We start from the raw sequence: 16,200 nt of genomic DNA, 5'->3' as shown, positions 1-16,200 counted from the left end.
TGGGTAACATATTTTCAAGCTTTCATGGAGTCATTCTAGTTGATCTCGAGGTAAGGGGATATAAACTCCATGGAGGAGGGGGTGGGACCCCCTCTAACAATAAATAAGAAAAGTAATTAGTTTAATTTGACACTTTTTGTCCCTAAAAATTTAAACACTAATAATGTGTTGATTCCCAAAGACAACTTCACCTTCAAAAGAAAGCTGTATCTTCTTAAGCAATTTATTGCCATATTTTTCCTATTTTTTTTTGCCGTATTTTTTTTTTTTTAATATTCCCAAAGACAACTTCACCTTCAAAAGAAAGCTGTATCTACTGGAGCTATTTTTGCCATATTTTTCCCTTTTGTGCCGGTTTTTTGGCTTATTTTTCCTATTTTTTTGCCATATTTTTTTTTTAATATCCCTAAAGACAACTTGGCCTTCAAAAGAAAGCTGTATCTTCTTAAGTTATTTATTGCCATATTCTTTAGCTTATTTTTCCGTTTTTGTGCTTACTTTTTACATATTATTTATTCTTTGCCATACTTTTCACCCACGTTCCTTTTTTTAAACCTGGCGCCCTCAATTGCCCGAAACCGCTTATGTGCATATTGAGACGTCCATCATTAAAAATTGAATTCTCGATTTTTACTAATTTTATAATATATACATAATTTTATTTAATCAATCAGACTTGGCCAAACGTAGCCAATTTAATCAATCTGATTGAATTTTCACTGTCATCGTTAATTTAAATAACTGTGTTATTTTCGATACTTCAAACTTAGCCAATTTAATCAATCAGATTGAATTTTCACTGTCATCGTTAATTTAAATAACTGTGTTATTTTCGATACTTCAAACTTAGCCAATTTCAAACTTAGCCAATTTAATCAATCAGATTGAATTTTCACTGTCATCGTTAATTTAAATAACTGTGTTATTTTCGATACTTCAAACTTAGCCAATTTAATCAATCTGATTGAATTTTCACTGTCATCGTTAATTTAAATAACCGTATTATTTTCGATACTTCAAACTTAGCCAATTTGAAACTTAGCCAATTTAATCAATCATATTGAATTTTCACTATCATTGTTAATTTAAACAACTGTGTTATTTTCGATACTTCAAACTTAGCCAATTTCAAACTTAGCCAATTTAATCAATCTGATTGAATTTTCACTGTCATCGTTAATTTAAACAACTGTGTTATTTTCGATACTTCAAACTTAGCCAATTTCAAACTTAGCCAATTTAATCAATCATATTGAATTTTCACTATCATTGTTAATTTAAACAACTGTGTTATTTTCGATACTTCAAACTTAGCCAATTTAATCAATCAGATGGAATTTTCTCTATCATTGTTAATTTAAATACCTGTGTTATTTTCGATACTTCAAACTTAGCCAATTTCAAACTTAGCCAATTTAATCAACCAGATTTAATTTTCACTATCATTGTTAATTTAAATAACTGTGTTATTTTCGATACTTCAAACTTAGCCAATTTAATCAATCAGATTGAATTTTCACTATCATTGTTAATTTAAATAACTGTGTTCAAATTTAGCCAACTTCAAACTTAGCCAATTCAATCAACCAGATTTAATTTTCACTATCATTGTTAATTTAAATAACTGTGTTATTTTCGATACTTCAAACTTAGCCAACTTCAAACTTAGCCAATTTAATCAATCTGATTGAATTTTCACTGTCATCGTTAATTTAAATAACTGTTTTATTTTCGATACTTCAAACTTAGCCAATTTAATCAATCTGATTGAATTTTCACTGTCATCGTTAATTTAAATAACTGTTTTATTTTCGATACTTCAAACTTAGCCAATTTAATCAATCTGATTGAATTTTCACTGTTATCGTTATTTTAAATAACTGTGTTATTTTCGATACTTCGAACTTAGCCAGCTTCAAACTTAGCCAATTTAATCAATCAGATTGAATTTTCACTACCATTGTTAATTTAAATAACTGTGTTATTTTCGATACTTCAAACTTAGCCAATTTCAAACTTAGCCAATTTAATCAATCTGATTGAATTTTCACTGTCATCGTTAATTTAAATAAATGTTTTATTTTCGATACTTCAAACTTAGCCAATTTAATCAATCTGATTGAATTTTCACTGTTATCGTTAATTTAAATAACTGTGTTATTTTCGATACATCGAACTTAGCCAACTTCAAACTTAGCCAATTTAATCAATCAGATTGAATTTTTACTACCATTGTTAATTTAAATAACTGTGTTATTTTCGATACTTCAAACTTAGCCAATTTCAAACTTAGCCAATTTAATCAATCTGATTGAATTTTCACTGTCATCGTTAATTTAAATAACTGTTTTATTTTCGATACTTCAAACTTAGCCAATTTAATCAATCTGATTGAATTTTCACTGTCATCGTTAATTTAAATAACTGTTTTATTTTCGATACTTCAAACTTAGCCAATTTAATCAATCTGATTGAATTTTCACTGTTATCTTTAATTTAAATAACTGTGTTATTTTCGATACTTCGAACTTAGCCAACTTCAAACTTAGCCAATTTAATCAATCAGATTGAATTTTCACTACCATTGTTAATTTAAATAACTGTGTTATTTTCGATACTTCAAACTTAGCCAATTTCAAACTTAGCCAATTTAATCAATCTGATTGAATTTTCACTGTCATCGTTAATTTAAATAACTGTTTTATTTTCGATACTTCAAACTTAGCCAATTTAATCAATCTGATTGAATTTTCACTGTTATCGTTAATTTAAATAACTGTGTTATTTTCGATACTTCTAACTTAGCCAACTTCAAACTTAGCCAATTTAATCAATCAGATTGAATTTTCACTACCATTGTTAATTTAAATAACTGTGTTATTTTCGATACTTCAAACTTAGCCAATTTCAAACTTAGCCAATTTAATCAATCTGATTGAATTTTCACTGTCATCGTTAATTTAAATAACTGTTTTATTTTCGATACTTCAAACTTAGCCAATTTAATCAATCTGATTGAATTTTCACTGTTATCGTTAATTTAAATAACTGTGTTATTTTCGATACTTCGAACTTAGCCAACTTCAAACTTAGCCAATTTAATCAATCAGATTGAATTTTCACTACCATTGTTAATTTAAATAACTGTGTTATTTTCGATACTTCAAACTTAGCCAATTTCAAACTTAGCCAATTTAATCAATCTGATTGAATTTTCACTGTCATCGTTAATTTAAATAACTGTTTTATTTTCGATACTTCAAACTTAGCCAATTTAATCAATCTGATTGAATTTTCACTGTTATCGTTAATTTAAATAACTGTGTTATTTTCGATACTTCGAACTTAGCAAAATTCAAACTTAGCCAATTTAATCAATCAGATTGAATTTTCACTACCATTGTTAATTTAAATAACTGTGTTATTTTCGATACTTCGAACTTAGCCAACTTCAAACTTAGCCAATTTAATCAATCAGATTGAATTTTCACTACCATTGTTAATTTAAATAACTGTGTTATTTTCGATACTTCAAACTTAGCCAATTTCAAACTTAGCCAATTTAATCAATCTGAGTGAATTTTCACTGTCATAGTTAATTTAAATAACTGTTTTATTTTCGATACTTCAAACTTAGCCAATTTAATCAATCTGATTGAATTTTAACTGTTATCGTTAATTTAAATAACTGTGTTATTTTCGATACTTCGAACTTAGCCAACTTCAAACTTAGCCAATTTAATCAATCAGATTGAATTTTCACTACCATTGTTAATTTAAATAACTGTGTTATTTTCGATACTTCAAACTTAGCCAAATTCAAACTTAGCCAATTTAATCAATCTGATTGAATTTTCACTGTCATCGTTAATTTAAATAACTGTTTTATTTTCGATACTTCAAACTTAGCCAATTTAATCAATCTGATTGAATTTTCACTGTTATCGTTAATTTAAATAACTGTGTTATTTTCGATACTTCGAACTTAGCCAACTTCAAACTTAGCCAATTTAATCAATCAGATTGAATTTTCACTACCATTGTTAATTTAAATAACTGTGTTATTTTCGATACTTCGAACTTAGCCAACTTCAAACTTAGCCAATTTAATCAATCAGATTGAATTTTCACTACCATTGTTAATTTAAATAACTGTGTTATTTTCGATACTTCAAACTTAGCCAATTTCAAACTTAGCCAATTTAATCAATCTGATTGAATTTTCACTGTCATAGTTAATTTAAATAACTGTTTTATTTTCGATACTTCAAACTTAGCCAATTTAATCAATCTGATTGAATTTTCACTGTTATCGTTAATTTAAATAACTGTGTTATTTTCGATACTTCGAACTTAGCCAACTTCAAACTTAGCCAATTTAATAAATCAGATTGAATTTTCACTACCATTGTTAATTTAAATAACTGTGTTATTTTCGATACTTCAAACTTAGCCAATTTCAAACTTAGCCAATTTAATCAATCTGATTGAATTTTCACTGTCATCGTTAATTTAAATAACTGTTTTATTTTCGATACTTCAATCTTAGCCAATTTAATAAATCTGATTGAATTTTCACTGTTATCGTTAATTTAAATAACTGTGTTATTTTCGATACTTCGAACTTAGCCAACTTCAAACTTAGCCAATTTAATCAATCAGATTGAATTTTCACTACCATTGTTAATTTAAATAACTGTGTTATTTTCGATACTTCGAACTTAGCCAACTTCAAACTTAGCCAATTTAATCAATCAGATTGAATTTTCACTACCATTGTTAATTTAAATAACTGTGTTATTTTCGATACTTCAAACTTGGCCAATTTCAAACTTACCCAATTTAATCAATCAGATTAAATTTTCACTATCACTGTTAATTTAAATAACTGTATTATTTTTTTATGACAAAGTTTAAAAGTTGTACCAATGCGGTACCTAGTGGTATCATAGATGCGAAGTTGAAATATTTCGGCTTTACATTTGGAACCCTTATCATAAGAACAAAGGGAAAATAAAAATAAGACCAGATTAATCAAATTAAAACACATTAGAAAATGATATGAAAAGGTGGTAAAACAACAAAAGTTAGAAAAAAACTTTTGGACAAAACTCTTATTGACAACCTACAAGTTTTGGAACAACCCCTTTTGGAAGAAAAAATAAGACAAACTATACGAATTTTTGTGAAAATTATCCTCCCTTGACAAAGATACAAAAAAAAACTTGGCAAACGATTTTCAAACAATCGCTTGAGTTACTCTGAAGGTTCTTCTATACAGTAATAAAAAAGAAGAAAAGAGTGGTATTTCGATTTTCAAAGATAAAATCAAATCCAGTCCAATATCCTCCATATCCAGTTATGCACTTATATATTTATATTATCTTTTCGTTTCGAAGCCTAATTAAAACTTCCCCTGTTTTTAGTTTTGTACAAAATTTTAAGAATAAATTGAAAGACAGCCTAGTCTAGGAAACTAAGGTAGATAGTAGAAAGGTAAAGTAAAAAGTACTAAAGTAGAAAGGTAACATAGTCTAAGGAAAGGTAGTATGTCTTTTCAAATATTCAATATATGAAAGTTGAACACCATTATTGCCATCTACTAAAAAGATATAAATAGGCTAATATTAATAAATTTAGGTTTGGATTTGGTTAGATTAGATTAGCTAGATGGCTCTTGTGTGTTTGCTTTACAAATGATTTTAAAGAATTGGAGAAAAGACAAAATATTAAAAAATGTTATTGAGAAACTGGAAAAACAAGAAAAATAGTGAGGATAAAGGTTCTCCCCCAGGAAAATATGTTAACTAGGATTATTCTGCATATTATTAAGCAAGAATTGTTTTTTTAACATGTGTCCTTAGGACCAGGAGTGATTGTAAATTTATACCGACAACGTAACAAAAATTTAAAAAAAGATAATTTTAAACAAATACGAAATTGGTGACACATGAAATTTGTCACTACTTACTACTACTTAAGTTTACCAAGATGAGTACACTATTTATCAAATTCAAACAATCAATTTGGATTTTCACTGTCCTTGGTAATTAAAAGGGTTACATTCTAAAAGACAACGTAACAAAAGTTAAAAAAAGGCTAATTTCAGACAAATACAAGAATTGATGACTTTTTACAGTTCTAGTTCCCTACAAAATACTGAATGATACCTTACAGCGGCGATACGATTAACATAGTCATCTTCCACCACAACATCCATATCTGGATCATCTAAATGAACAAGACGACATTTCATAGGCAAACCATCTAACTGTCTGTTGTTGTACATTTCTATGGCTTGGACAGCATCACTGCGACGAACAAACACAATCTCAGCAGTGCCTGGACGATACATTTTGGCCATCTTCAAAGGCCCAATATCACCAAATAGCTCCTAAATCACAGATAGTGTTTTATTTGACGTAGAAATTGTAATCTAAATCATAGATTTATTACCTGAATGGACATAGACATAGGTTTATTAAGATCGAACAGCGTAGCCATGGCTAATTTATGTCGTCTTTACGACAATATGAAAAAAAAAAATACAAATAACACTATAAAAACACTAACACGTGAATTCAAATAACACTAAGTCTTGTTGTATGCTTCTACGAAAAAGGGGACAAACGTGTTTTTGTAGCGGTTGGTCCTGCAGACAGGGGGTTGTAGCTTCGACTGGGATCTGGTTCTTTGGTTAACAGAAGCATCAGGTGGGAGGATCAGTCTGTGATGGGGCGAAGAAAGCAGTGACTTGCCGAGGGACAGGATCAGTGATAATCGTCTGTCGCTGAGAGATTCAAGGTTCAGTTCTTGCAAGAGTTTGTTAACAGATGATGGCTGCAGCGATAGCTACAGCCTAGTACAGAGCGTACCACGGCCCATAGAAACCGTGAATTGAGAAATTCGTTACAGAAAAACAGCTAGTAAGAAAAAGTTGCTACTTTTAGCTGATTCTTGACTGATAATTGTTATCTCGATAAATCTTAATACTAAAATGTTCTTTCGACAAATTTTATTTATTGAGAAAATTTTCCATTTGTTTAAATGTGATTTTTTTTTACTTTTTACTCGTTTGGGTATTGTATTTGAATTTTTGCGGCCCTAAAATTTCTGTGCCCAGGGCAAGTACCCCTTCTGTCCCTTCCCTAAAACCACATCTGAGGGGAGTCCAATGGAGTACCCCAACCTGGGTACGGAAACGGTACCAAAACTTTGATTTTCCTCTCACATCTTACAAACAAACGACTCTGTTTATCTGTGCTGAAATTGTTTTAAATTAATCATTCATTAACTGTAATTTAAATTAATTAACCATCAACCAAAATCATAATGCAACACTGAGACAATTAATTGAATAATTTGTTGACTCTTTTAGTGGTAAATATCTGGTTTGCTGGCTTTCTGAAAACTTTAGCTCATTTTCAGGCCAGCCACATCCAACACGGGAGTTCGACACGAATTGTGCAGATTATCGTTTGAGTGCCACGTTCAACCTGGGTTTTGGGTCTTCTCAGAAGCTGTGCTCAACAATGCTACTCTGGCATGTTACAATTTTCAAGAACTCGTGTCCAACACGCTTAGAACTCGTAAAATGAAAACGCTTTAAAGTTTGGCTGGGTTTAACTTGGAAAACCTAAAAACGATTTTTGTCAAACCTGCTCAAACCCGATGCCTGAACGAGCTCAAAGAAATATTCTGAAATGTCATATCGATCCCAAATTAGGTCTGGCTTGACTTACTTGACTTAACCTTCTTGCTCAGCAGGGTCACCAACATAAAAGGAACTGGCTGACAGCGCTGTCAGTCTTCTCCAAGCAGCCCTGTCCAGGGCTAAGGATGGGGCCTCATTAGTCGATGTTGCGGTTGAAGAAAACTAGGCTTGGGGCAGTATGTTTTTTTCAAGCTCCTAAAGTGGATATTTTTTACGCTGGATTCGTGACAATTCTAGCTATAGATTTTTAAGCTCATCCAGTTCCACTAACAGGCTTGTTAATGACATAGTCCTACAAGTTTTAATACTTTGAGTTGTGATATTTTTCACAATTATAATATTTTCCAAGAAAAAGCGGCCTCTTTTGAGAAAAATCATGCTTGTTATTCTAACACAAACACTACAAAAAATCACATTACGTCAGTCGAACTGGATAAACTAAACTGGAAGAAACTTCCAGCTTTAAGGAAATAAAACTGGAGAAACTTCCAGTGAACGGGATTGAAGAAAATTTTAGATTTAATAAAACAACTCTATAGGTTAGAGGCCGATTTGTAATTACAGTAGCCCCTCAAAAGGACAGTTTAATCAACTAGAAATATAAAAGCTCAGAGAAGAAATTTCAGCGTTGTAACACAAGTGGTTCCCTGAAAACTTAGCTTCACATTAAAATTTAGAACTTATGAAATGTCACCCAACAGTGGAAGCTCTCCCTAAGGAAGGGGGTAGGGAGTAGATCAAGCTTGAGGGATAAAGAGGCTTCATACCACCAACCATCATCCTGTTAGCATCACGTGTTTTAAAATCAACTACAGCCTCTTCTTCTTTATGAAGAAAATATCAAAAGAGTGTGTTTATAGTTATAAACCTAACATTAATCTATGTACTAAAAGCTTCCCCCACAGGTCAATTCAAATTCAGAAATTAGATGAAACCTCTCAGAAAATAATGCTATCATATTTAGGGTCAAAAGAAACTTTGGAACTAATTTTATTTTTTTCTTTTTTTTTTTTAGCATAAAAATTTTAGGAATCCAATACTCATATCAAAAATCTAAACCTTTATATAAAAAACGCATGGAAACTAAAGCTTAAAATTTGAAAAGAGATATTAGAAACTAAATTAAATTTTATTCAAGGTTTAGAAAGACAAAGATTTAAATTTTAAGATTAATTTAAGACAAAAAGAATAACAAGATTGAAGATTGAAGAAAGACAATAGTTAATGAGATCTAAAGTTGAAAAAAAAGATACTACAGCCTTTGCTTCTAAAAGTAGAAGAGAAGCATTAACTGCTTAGTAATTAATGTTGATTTTCTTATAATAAAGAAAAAACAATTTGCAGTTTTTAATGTTTCAATTTGGACAAATTAAATTACTTTATAATTACTGTTATTGTGATTATTACAGAATTATTATTTTTATTAGTTGACGAAACTGGCAAAATTACGAAAATTATTCAAAATTGCAGTAATTTGATGCCTACTTTTATATCAGCTTCGGTAACATCTCTCCCAAGGTTAGAGACCTGGACCCTGTGGCCATCAGAAGAGAGAACCTCCAACCTAGACCGGATATCACTGCTGCTGGCTGTGGCAATTGGCACTCGCTCTGGCAATCGTTTTGACCTTTTGGCTACTTCTAAATCCATATAAGCTGGTTTGTAAACAGTTCCACGACTAAAAATACAATGACAATTATTCAAAGAAGCTGCATTTTTTAGAGACAAAGGCTCATTAAATATGAACTCACATCCCCATGGAGCACTAGCCAACTGACATGTGGGCTTTACGAAATTTAGGTGGTATGATCGTCTGGTCCTACCATCGGGTGGGGATATTAAGAAGCGTATTTAGGCGAAAGATACACAAATTTTGACCTTTTGACTACTTCTAAATAAGTATAAGCTGGCTTGCAAACGGTTCCACGGCTAAAAATAGAAAGACAATTATTCACAGAAGATGCATTTTTTACAGGCCAAGGTTCATCGAATAAGGACACAAATCCCTATGGGTTACTAGCCAACTGAAATATGGGCTTTACAAAATTTAGGACATATGATGACCCGGTCCTAACATAGGGGGGGGGGGCTTTAATAATCGCATTGTACGTAAAGGAGTCCTTCTAATGTAACTCGGAGTGAACACTATAAGTTGCATGGTGGAGGAAGTAACAATCCTCCTGAAATATGACAAAACTTATTTCCATTAAAGAATATAGACGAGTGTAATTTCAAAAGATGCATTTAAAGAAAGACTAAATTAATGAAAAGACAAAAAAAAGTCAAAAGATGTAGTGTGTACCCATACTAAACATTGGGAGGGACAAGATTCTCCATTTTCAGATAAGTCAAACGAACCCCTATCCCTGTAAAAAAAAAAAAAGGTAGCCTAAAATGCAGTTTTAAAGTGCCCAAGAAAGCAGGACTGGGTTGGGAATGCCAACAAATTGCAGAGGTAAGCGCACACAGATCAGACTCCCTTAGGGGGGGGGGCGGGAGGCTATATCAGAACTTTTCCCTTAAGAGAGGGGGTCAATGTTGGAGAAGTATGTTTTTATGCTACTATTTTCCATTTTTTCAGGGGTGCTCCCCCTCCCATTGCCCCTTTGTGTGAGGCACGTTTACAAATGAGGGGTGATCGGGCACCATCCTTGCTCCATACCCGTTATGGTCTCATAGTAGGTTCTAAAGCAGTTCGTGGAGAGTCTTTTCACCTTTAAATTTCATAACTGGCTGAATTCTTTTCTAACAGGGTTATCCCGCCCACTGAGCTTCAAAAACCTATCAGATGCCTTATTGCCATTCTGCTTGTCTTTTGACAAAGCTTGTATCATTTTAAACGATATGATATACATAATAGAAAAACAATAGATTCATAATGATAGAAATAGAAATGAAGAAAGGAAATAAGAAATAAAAATATCAAAAATATATTAAAAAGAAAAACATGAACAGCAAAAATAATAATAGAAACAGAGATATAGAAATATATATTAAAGAAATGATAGATAGAATGACAATTATATGATAGAAAAAGAAAAAAGGTAGACTGATAAGAGAGGGATCTTGAACATTTGACAGTAAATAGTGCAGCCTTACCCAGAAAATCTACAAAAATTCAAAACAAGTTGAAATTTAATTTATTTAGATTGATTCAACCTGAAATATTCTGAAATCAGACAGATTCTACAGTTTAACATTTGCTCTCCTATATAACAATTTAGAGCATCGGTGAGATTTGAAACCAATGGGGTGATGCTATGGTGTGGGTAACTTCCCTAGAACCCATAGAGCGTAGATCAGATCAGGCAGTTGGTTTTTTGGATACCCATAAGAGAGTGTGCGTTTTTTTCTTAAATGTAAGTGACTATATCTCATTTTAGAAGCTGCATGCAGTCAATAGGTCTGACTAAAAGAGTACGATTTGACTGCCTTATTTAATGGCACAGGGATTGAATAGGAATTTTTGGGATTTTTTCTATTTTCTGGGGGGGGGGGGGATAAGTGGACTTAAGAATTTTGGGGAGAGGAAAATTATTTTTTCTCTAGTTCTCGCAAAATAATACACGTTACGTTTTTGCATGTCTTCCTAAGGAATTCATGTGCACAGCACAGGCTATTAAAAAAATAAATAAAAAAAAGAAAAAAGACAAAGTACCTATTGAGGCCTTTTGGTAAAATAGTCTTTTTTTCGGCCCAATGCTAAAATATCGAAAATAAGTAAACACAATTAATTTTTTTCAATTCAATAATTAACTTGATGATCTTTTTGCTCGTGAACACTGAAAGGTTTGTATAAACACTTCGTGAATTTTTGGCACTTGTCTGTTAAACTAAAATAAGTGAACATAGGTTAATCCTAATGAAGTATTCCAAAATATGATGAAAATATAATACTTTAGAAACAATGGAAACTATGCATAAGAATTATGGAAAGCAGCCCTGCAGAACATGGGCGTACGGGGGGGGCAGGGGAGCAGCTGCCCCCCTATAACTTCAAATTTACACTAGATATTGCTGAAAAAGCAGATGGTTGAAAAAGCAGTTGAAAAAAGGTAGATGGTTGAAAAAGCTCGAAATAAACAGCTGGAATGACAGAATAAAAGTCAAACGAGAAGAAATTATCCATAATGTCATGGAAATTTTTAGCTCTGTAGCTTATTATAAGTTTATTTTGTGTTTCTATTTCTATGAAGTAATTGAGTAAAATAATTTTTTCTGTATCCGCATTTCATCTTACAATGAATAAGTTCCATTTCTTTCTCTTGTTTCTATTTATTTTCAAGCAGTTTCTTTCATAATTATTTTCGAGTTATCGCTGGTTCAGTTGTTTTTGCTACGTTAAGACTTAGACGGTTTGCATTTTGCGAAAGTTTCTGCCAGTCCTGATCATAATTCTGATTATTTAAATTGGATGATAATTGTACTGGGGTTAGACTGAGAGACCTAGAGTCTAACCCTTTGACTTTTCCATTTTCCAGAGCCATGATAAATTTTTTGGAAATGAGGTAAATGATGGTGGGCTGTAGTTCATAAGCTATCTTGTCATGTCGTTGGATTCTGTGAGACTTTTCTTATAGACCCAGCTCCTCATGTTGCTTTTGCTGGATATCAATTTACTTTCAAAAACCGACCGACAAGGCGCCAAGGTGGTTTAGCAGTATTAGTTAAAGAAGGTATCTCTTTTCGACACCTTGTAAATCTAGAAGGTTCTCATGAGGAAATGCTTTTTGAAGTAAGGGTGACTGAAATTAGTCCTGGAAGAAAAGATATAGTTTTTTGCGTAGTATACCGACCTCCTTCTTCTCCAGTCAAGTCTTTCCTCTCTAAACTCCATGATTTTTTGCATCAACCTCATTTTCAAAATAAACATGTTATCCTCTCCGGAGATTTCAACATTGACCTTCTAGAAGCTTCAAATGAAGCTTCTGTTGATTTATTGTCTTCTTGCTTTTCTGCATATCTGCTTCCTACTTGCCTGATACCTACAAGAATTTCACCTAGTTCTGCTTCTCTCATTGATAATATTTTTACATCCTTACCAATTAAAGCTAATTTCGCTGTTTTAAGTGATATATCGGATCATTTCCTGCTGGTTTCAGATTTAGCTTTTACTTATAAAATACCGCAGGTAAGTAAGGAACGTCAAGTACGGTTAATAAATAAAATAACATTAAAGCACCTGAATGAAAGCCTTGGTCTGTTGGATTGGCAGTATGTAATGTCCACGGAGGATACAAATGTGGCAACTGATACTTTCCTAAGAAATTTCAATTGCTGCCTTGATTCTAGTTGCCCATTTGTTACGAAGAAAATTTGCAGAGAAAAATTTCCTATAAGGCCGTGGATAACGTCTGGAATTTTGATATCAGTTAATAAGAAAAATCCAATTATTTAAAAAGCCGTTAAAGAATCCAACTGATTATAATATTAAAAATTTTAAAATTTTCAAATATTCAACATGAAAATTAAAATTTTAAAATTTTCAAATATTCAACATAAAATTTTCAAAATATTCAACATAACATTTTATTAGTTTAGAAGATGGTTCGACTACTAACAAATTGGAGAAAGTGGCTGATATTTTGAATACTTATTTCGCTAGTATAGGAGAGAAAATTGTTTCATCAGTGATGAACCAGTTTGATTCGCGTAGTAATAAACATTTTTCTTCATACCTTCCATCTCCTCAAAGTAATTCAATTTTTGTGGGGCCTTTTTCTCGGTCTGAAACAATAAAAATAGTGTGAGTTATAAATCCAGGTAATTCAGCGGGAATTGACGGGTCTAGTTGTAAAATTGTTAAAAAAAATATTTCCTGCAGTAATTTTGCCATTACATTATTTAATTAATCTTTTATTTAAAACTGGAGTTTTCCCGTCTGCTTTTAAAGAAGCGAGGATAATTCCGCTTCTCAAAGGTGACTCTCTTAAAAACCCATCAAATTACCGCCCTATTTCTATTTTTTCAGCTTTTTCTAAAATATTTAAGATGGCAATTTATAAGCAGTTCTATGACTTTCTTAAATCGTCTAATTTTTTCCACAAATTCCCAGTTTGGTTTTAGATCTGGACACAATACTGAACACGCTATCATTGCTCTCATCCAATATATTCATGAATGCTTAGATAGAGGTGAAATTCCAGCAACAATATATTTGGATTTAAAAAAAGCATCCCATACAATATCCCATTGTATTCTTTTTCGTAAAATTGGATAATTGTGGTATGCGCGGACAGGCGTTGGATCTAGTTAAATCTTATCTTGATAAGAAAAAGCAACGAATAGATGGAGGTAATTTTCTCTCTTCGCCTGTTCCTCAGTCCTCGATGGTTGGGGTGCCTCAGGGCTCTGTCCTACGTCCTCTGCTTTTTCTAGTTTATATAAATGATTTTCACCGCGCTTTGGCAATCCCATGTCTCAGCACACATTTTGCTGATGATACGGCAGTTTCAATTTCTGAGAGGAATGACAAGGAGTTGGAGGCAAAACTTGATACGGCATTTTCTAATGTTCTTGAATGGTGTTCTGCAAATTTTTTTGCTTTGAATTTATCAAAAACCAATTTCATAATTTACGGCAGGAAGTAAAATATATGCCCTCGTATTACCCGAGTTACTTCTTCAAAGTATCTATTATCAGTATCTCGGGTGAAAGTGATAAAGTACCTTGGACTTATAATTGATGAAAGCTTATCTTTTAAAACACACATTCAAAATATACGTTTAAAGATTTCAAGGTATGTTGGTTTAATGCAGAGGTTGAAGCATTATTTGCCCTACTCTGCTTTACGAAGCATTTATTTTGCTCTGATTCAGTCTACTATTAATTATTTTTCTCTAGCATATTCATCTACATTTAAAAGCCATTTACAAACAATGCAAATTTTACAAAATAGAACAGTAAGAGTTCTCAAGCTTTTTATTCCATTACCTATTACCCTTCAAAACAACTCTTCCACGGCATCTACATATGATTACCCAGGTATATTTCCTACTTATCTATTAATCAATTTTAGAGCGATTACTTTCAAATTTAATTATGACATTAAGACATTACTGCCATATTACCTCAATCAAAGTTTGTTCTCCCAATCACAAGATTTACATCGTTATAGCAGACGACAAAAAAAGAGTGTCTATACTGATAAGTATATTATTGAGAGATCTAAATTCACCTCGTTCATGTCAATAGCCCTGGGCTGAGATGCTCACAAGGATTTTATTGATAAATTTTCTTCTATCCATTTAATAAAAAGGAATCTTAAATTTCATTTAATTCAGGATTACTTTTAATTAAGCGTCTTTTTAATATGACTAAGTTATTTGTTTGGATTGTTGTTCTAGGTGAATGTGGGCCTCTCGGCTATCTTTTAGTATTAATTTATATTTAATAATATTGATTTTTTTTTTATATTTATATTTGGATCCTGGGCTAGCTGCTACTTTCATATTATTGTTGCATTATTATATCTTTGCCGTCGTAATTATCTTTGTATTGTAGCGTAATTTGTTATTGTATCTTTGTCTAGGCCTAGTTTTTCGAGCTTGTCTCCCCATGGGCCTATGTCAATTATATACATGTATATGTTAATAATAAAATGATTGAAGTTGAAAAAAAAGAATATTAATGCAGAAGCTTTTTGATGATTACTTATTAATAAAGATTTCATAGGCATGTTAGAACTTGCTGGCAATGTAAGGTTTGGTGAATTACCAATATAACTTCAGCTCCCCCCCCCCCGCTCTTCAGAACAGAGTCGGCTGCCCATCCCCCTAGACAAGAAGCTACGTACACCCCTGCCGCAGAACGCATTATATTAAATACATAACATAACCTAACCCCTAATCACCTCTATATATTAAATATTTAATAAAAAAAAATATACATACATCATAGTTTTCTCACTCAAAATAAGTAAATTATAACCAATCCAGGAAGGGAAACAGGTTTCTCTTATACTTACACAGCATAATTCTTAACGCGTTCTGTTTAAAAAACAAGTACCAAATTTTTTATTTTTTTTTCTCTGAAACAAACTTCAGTTTCTTGTGCTCTTTGATGATGCACAGAGAAACTAAAGCAGTAAGATAAAAATAAAGAAAATAATAATAACTGCAATTATATATCAGATAATGACAAATATATAGACTTGCCTCATTTAAAACGATTTATAATAAAGACAAATCTACTGACCCCTCCTCAAAGCTTTGTATTTATAAACTCAGCTATACCTTTGTTGATATTGCAGTAACTGATCTTGATAATCCATTTCATTTTTAGTAGCCAGTGACTGATTCTGTCGAGTCTGAAGACGTGTCACAAAGACATCTTCATTCCTTCTAGTTTCCAATATTTGATTGATCTTCCTGTATGGCTCATTGACAATTGGAGCAGACTTCTGGCGAAGTCCAGTTGCTGCAGCAAATGCATCAGCTGAAAGAAGCACTTCTACTTTAAAATGCAGCAGACATTGCATATACATA

General features: G+C 31.9%; 1 protein-coding gene across 2 annotated transcripts in view; it reads right to left on the bottom strand.

Annotated features, from left to right (window-relative positions):
- LOC148941827 (uncharacterized) overlaps positions 1–16,200 on the bottom strand; it is a 42,204-nt gene that overhangs the window by 4,496 nt on the left and 21,508 nt on the right. Inside the window, exons 3-5 of one of the 2 annotated variants that reach the window (XM_089102984.1) lie at positions 15,949–16,150; positions 9,200–9,392; positions 6,171–6,394 (exon numbers count right to left, since the gene is read on the bottom strand). In XM_089102984.1, the coding sequence (XP_088959110.1) occupies positions 6,171–6,394; positions 9,200–9,392; positions 15,949–16,150 (619 nt within the window). The remainder of the gene's footprint in view (positions 1–6,170; positions 6,395–9,199; positions 9,393–15,948; positions 16,151–16,200) is intronic. The other variant, XM_089102985.1, reaches the window with a different exon arrangement.

Source organism: Artemia sp. Qi Xiang Cuo, chromosome 17 (genome assembly GCF_049724085.1).
Source record: "Artemia sp. Qi Xiang Cuo chromosome 17, ASM4972408v1, whole genome shotgun sequence".
Classification (NCBI taxonomy): domain Eukaryota; kingdom Metazoa; phylum Arthropoda; class Branchiopoda; order Anostraca; family Artemiidae; genus Artemia; species Artemia sp. Qi Xiang Cuo.
Note: the sequence above shows the minus strand (reverse complement) of the source record. Positions and strands in the feature narration are given on the sequence as shown.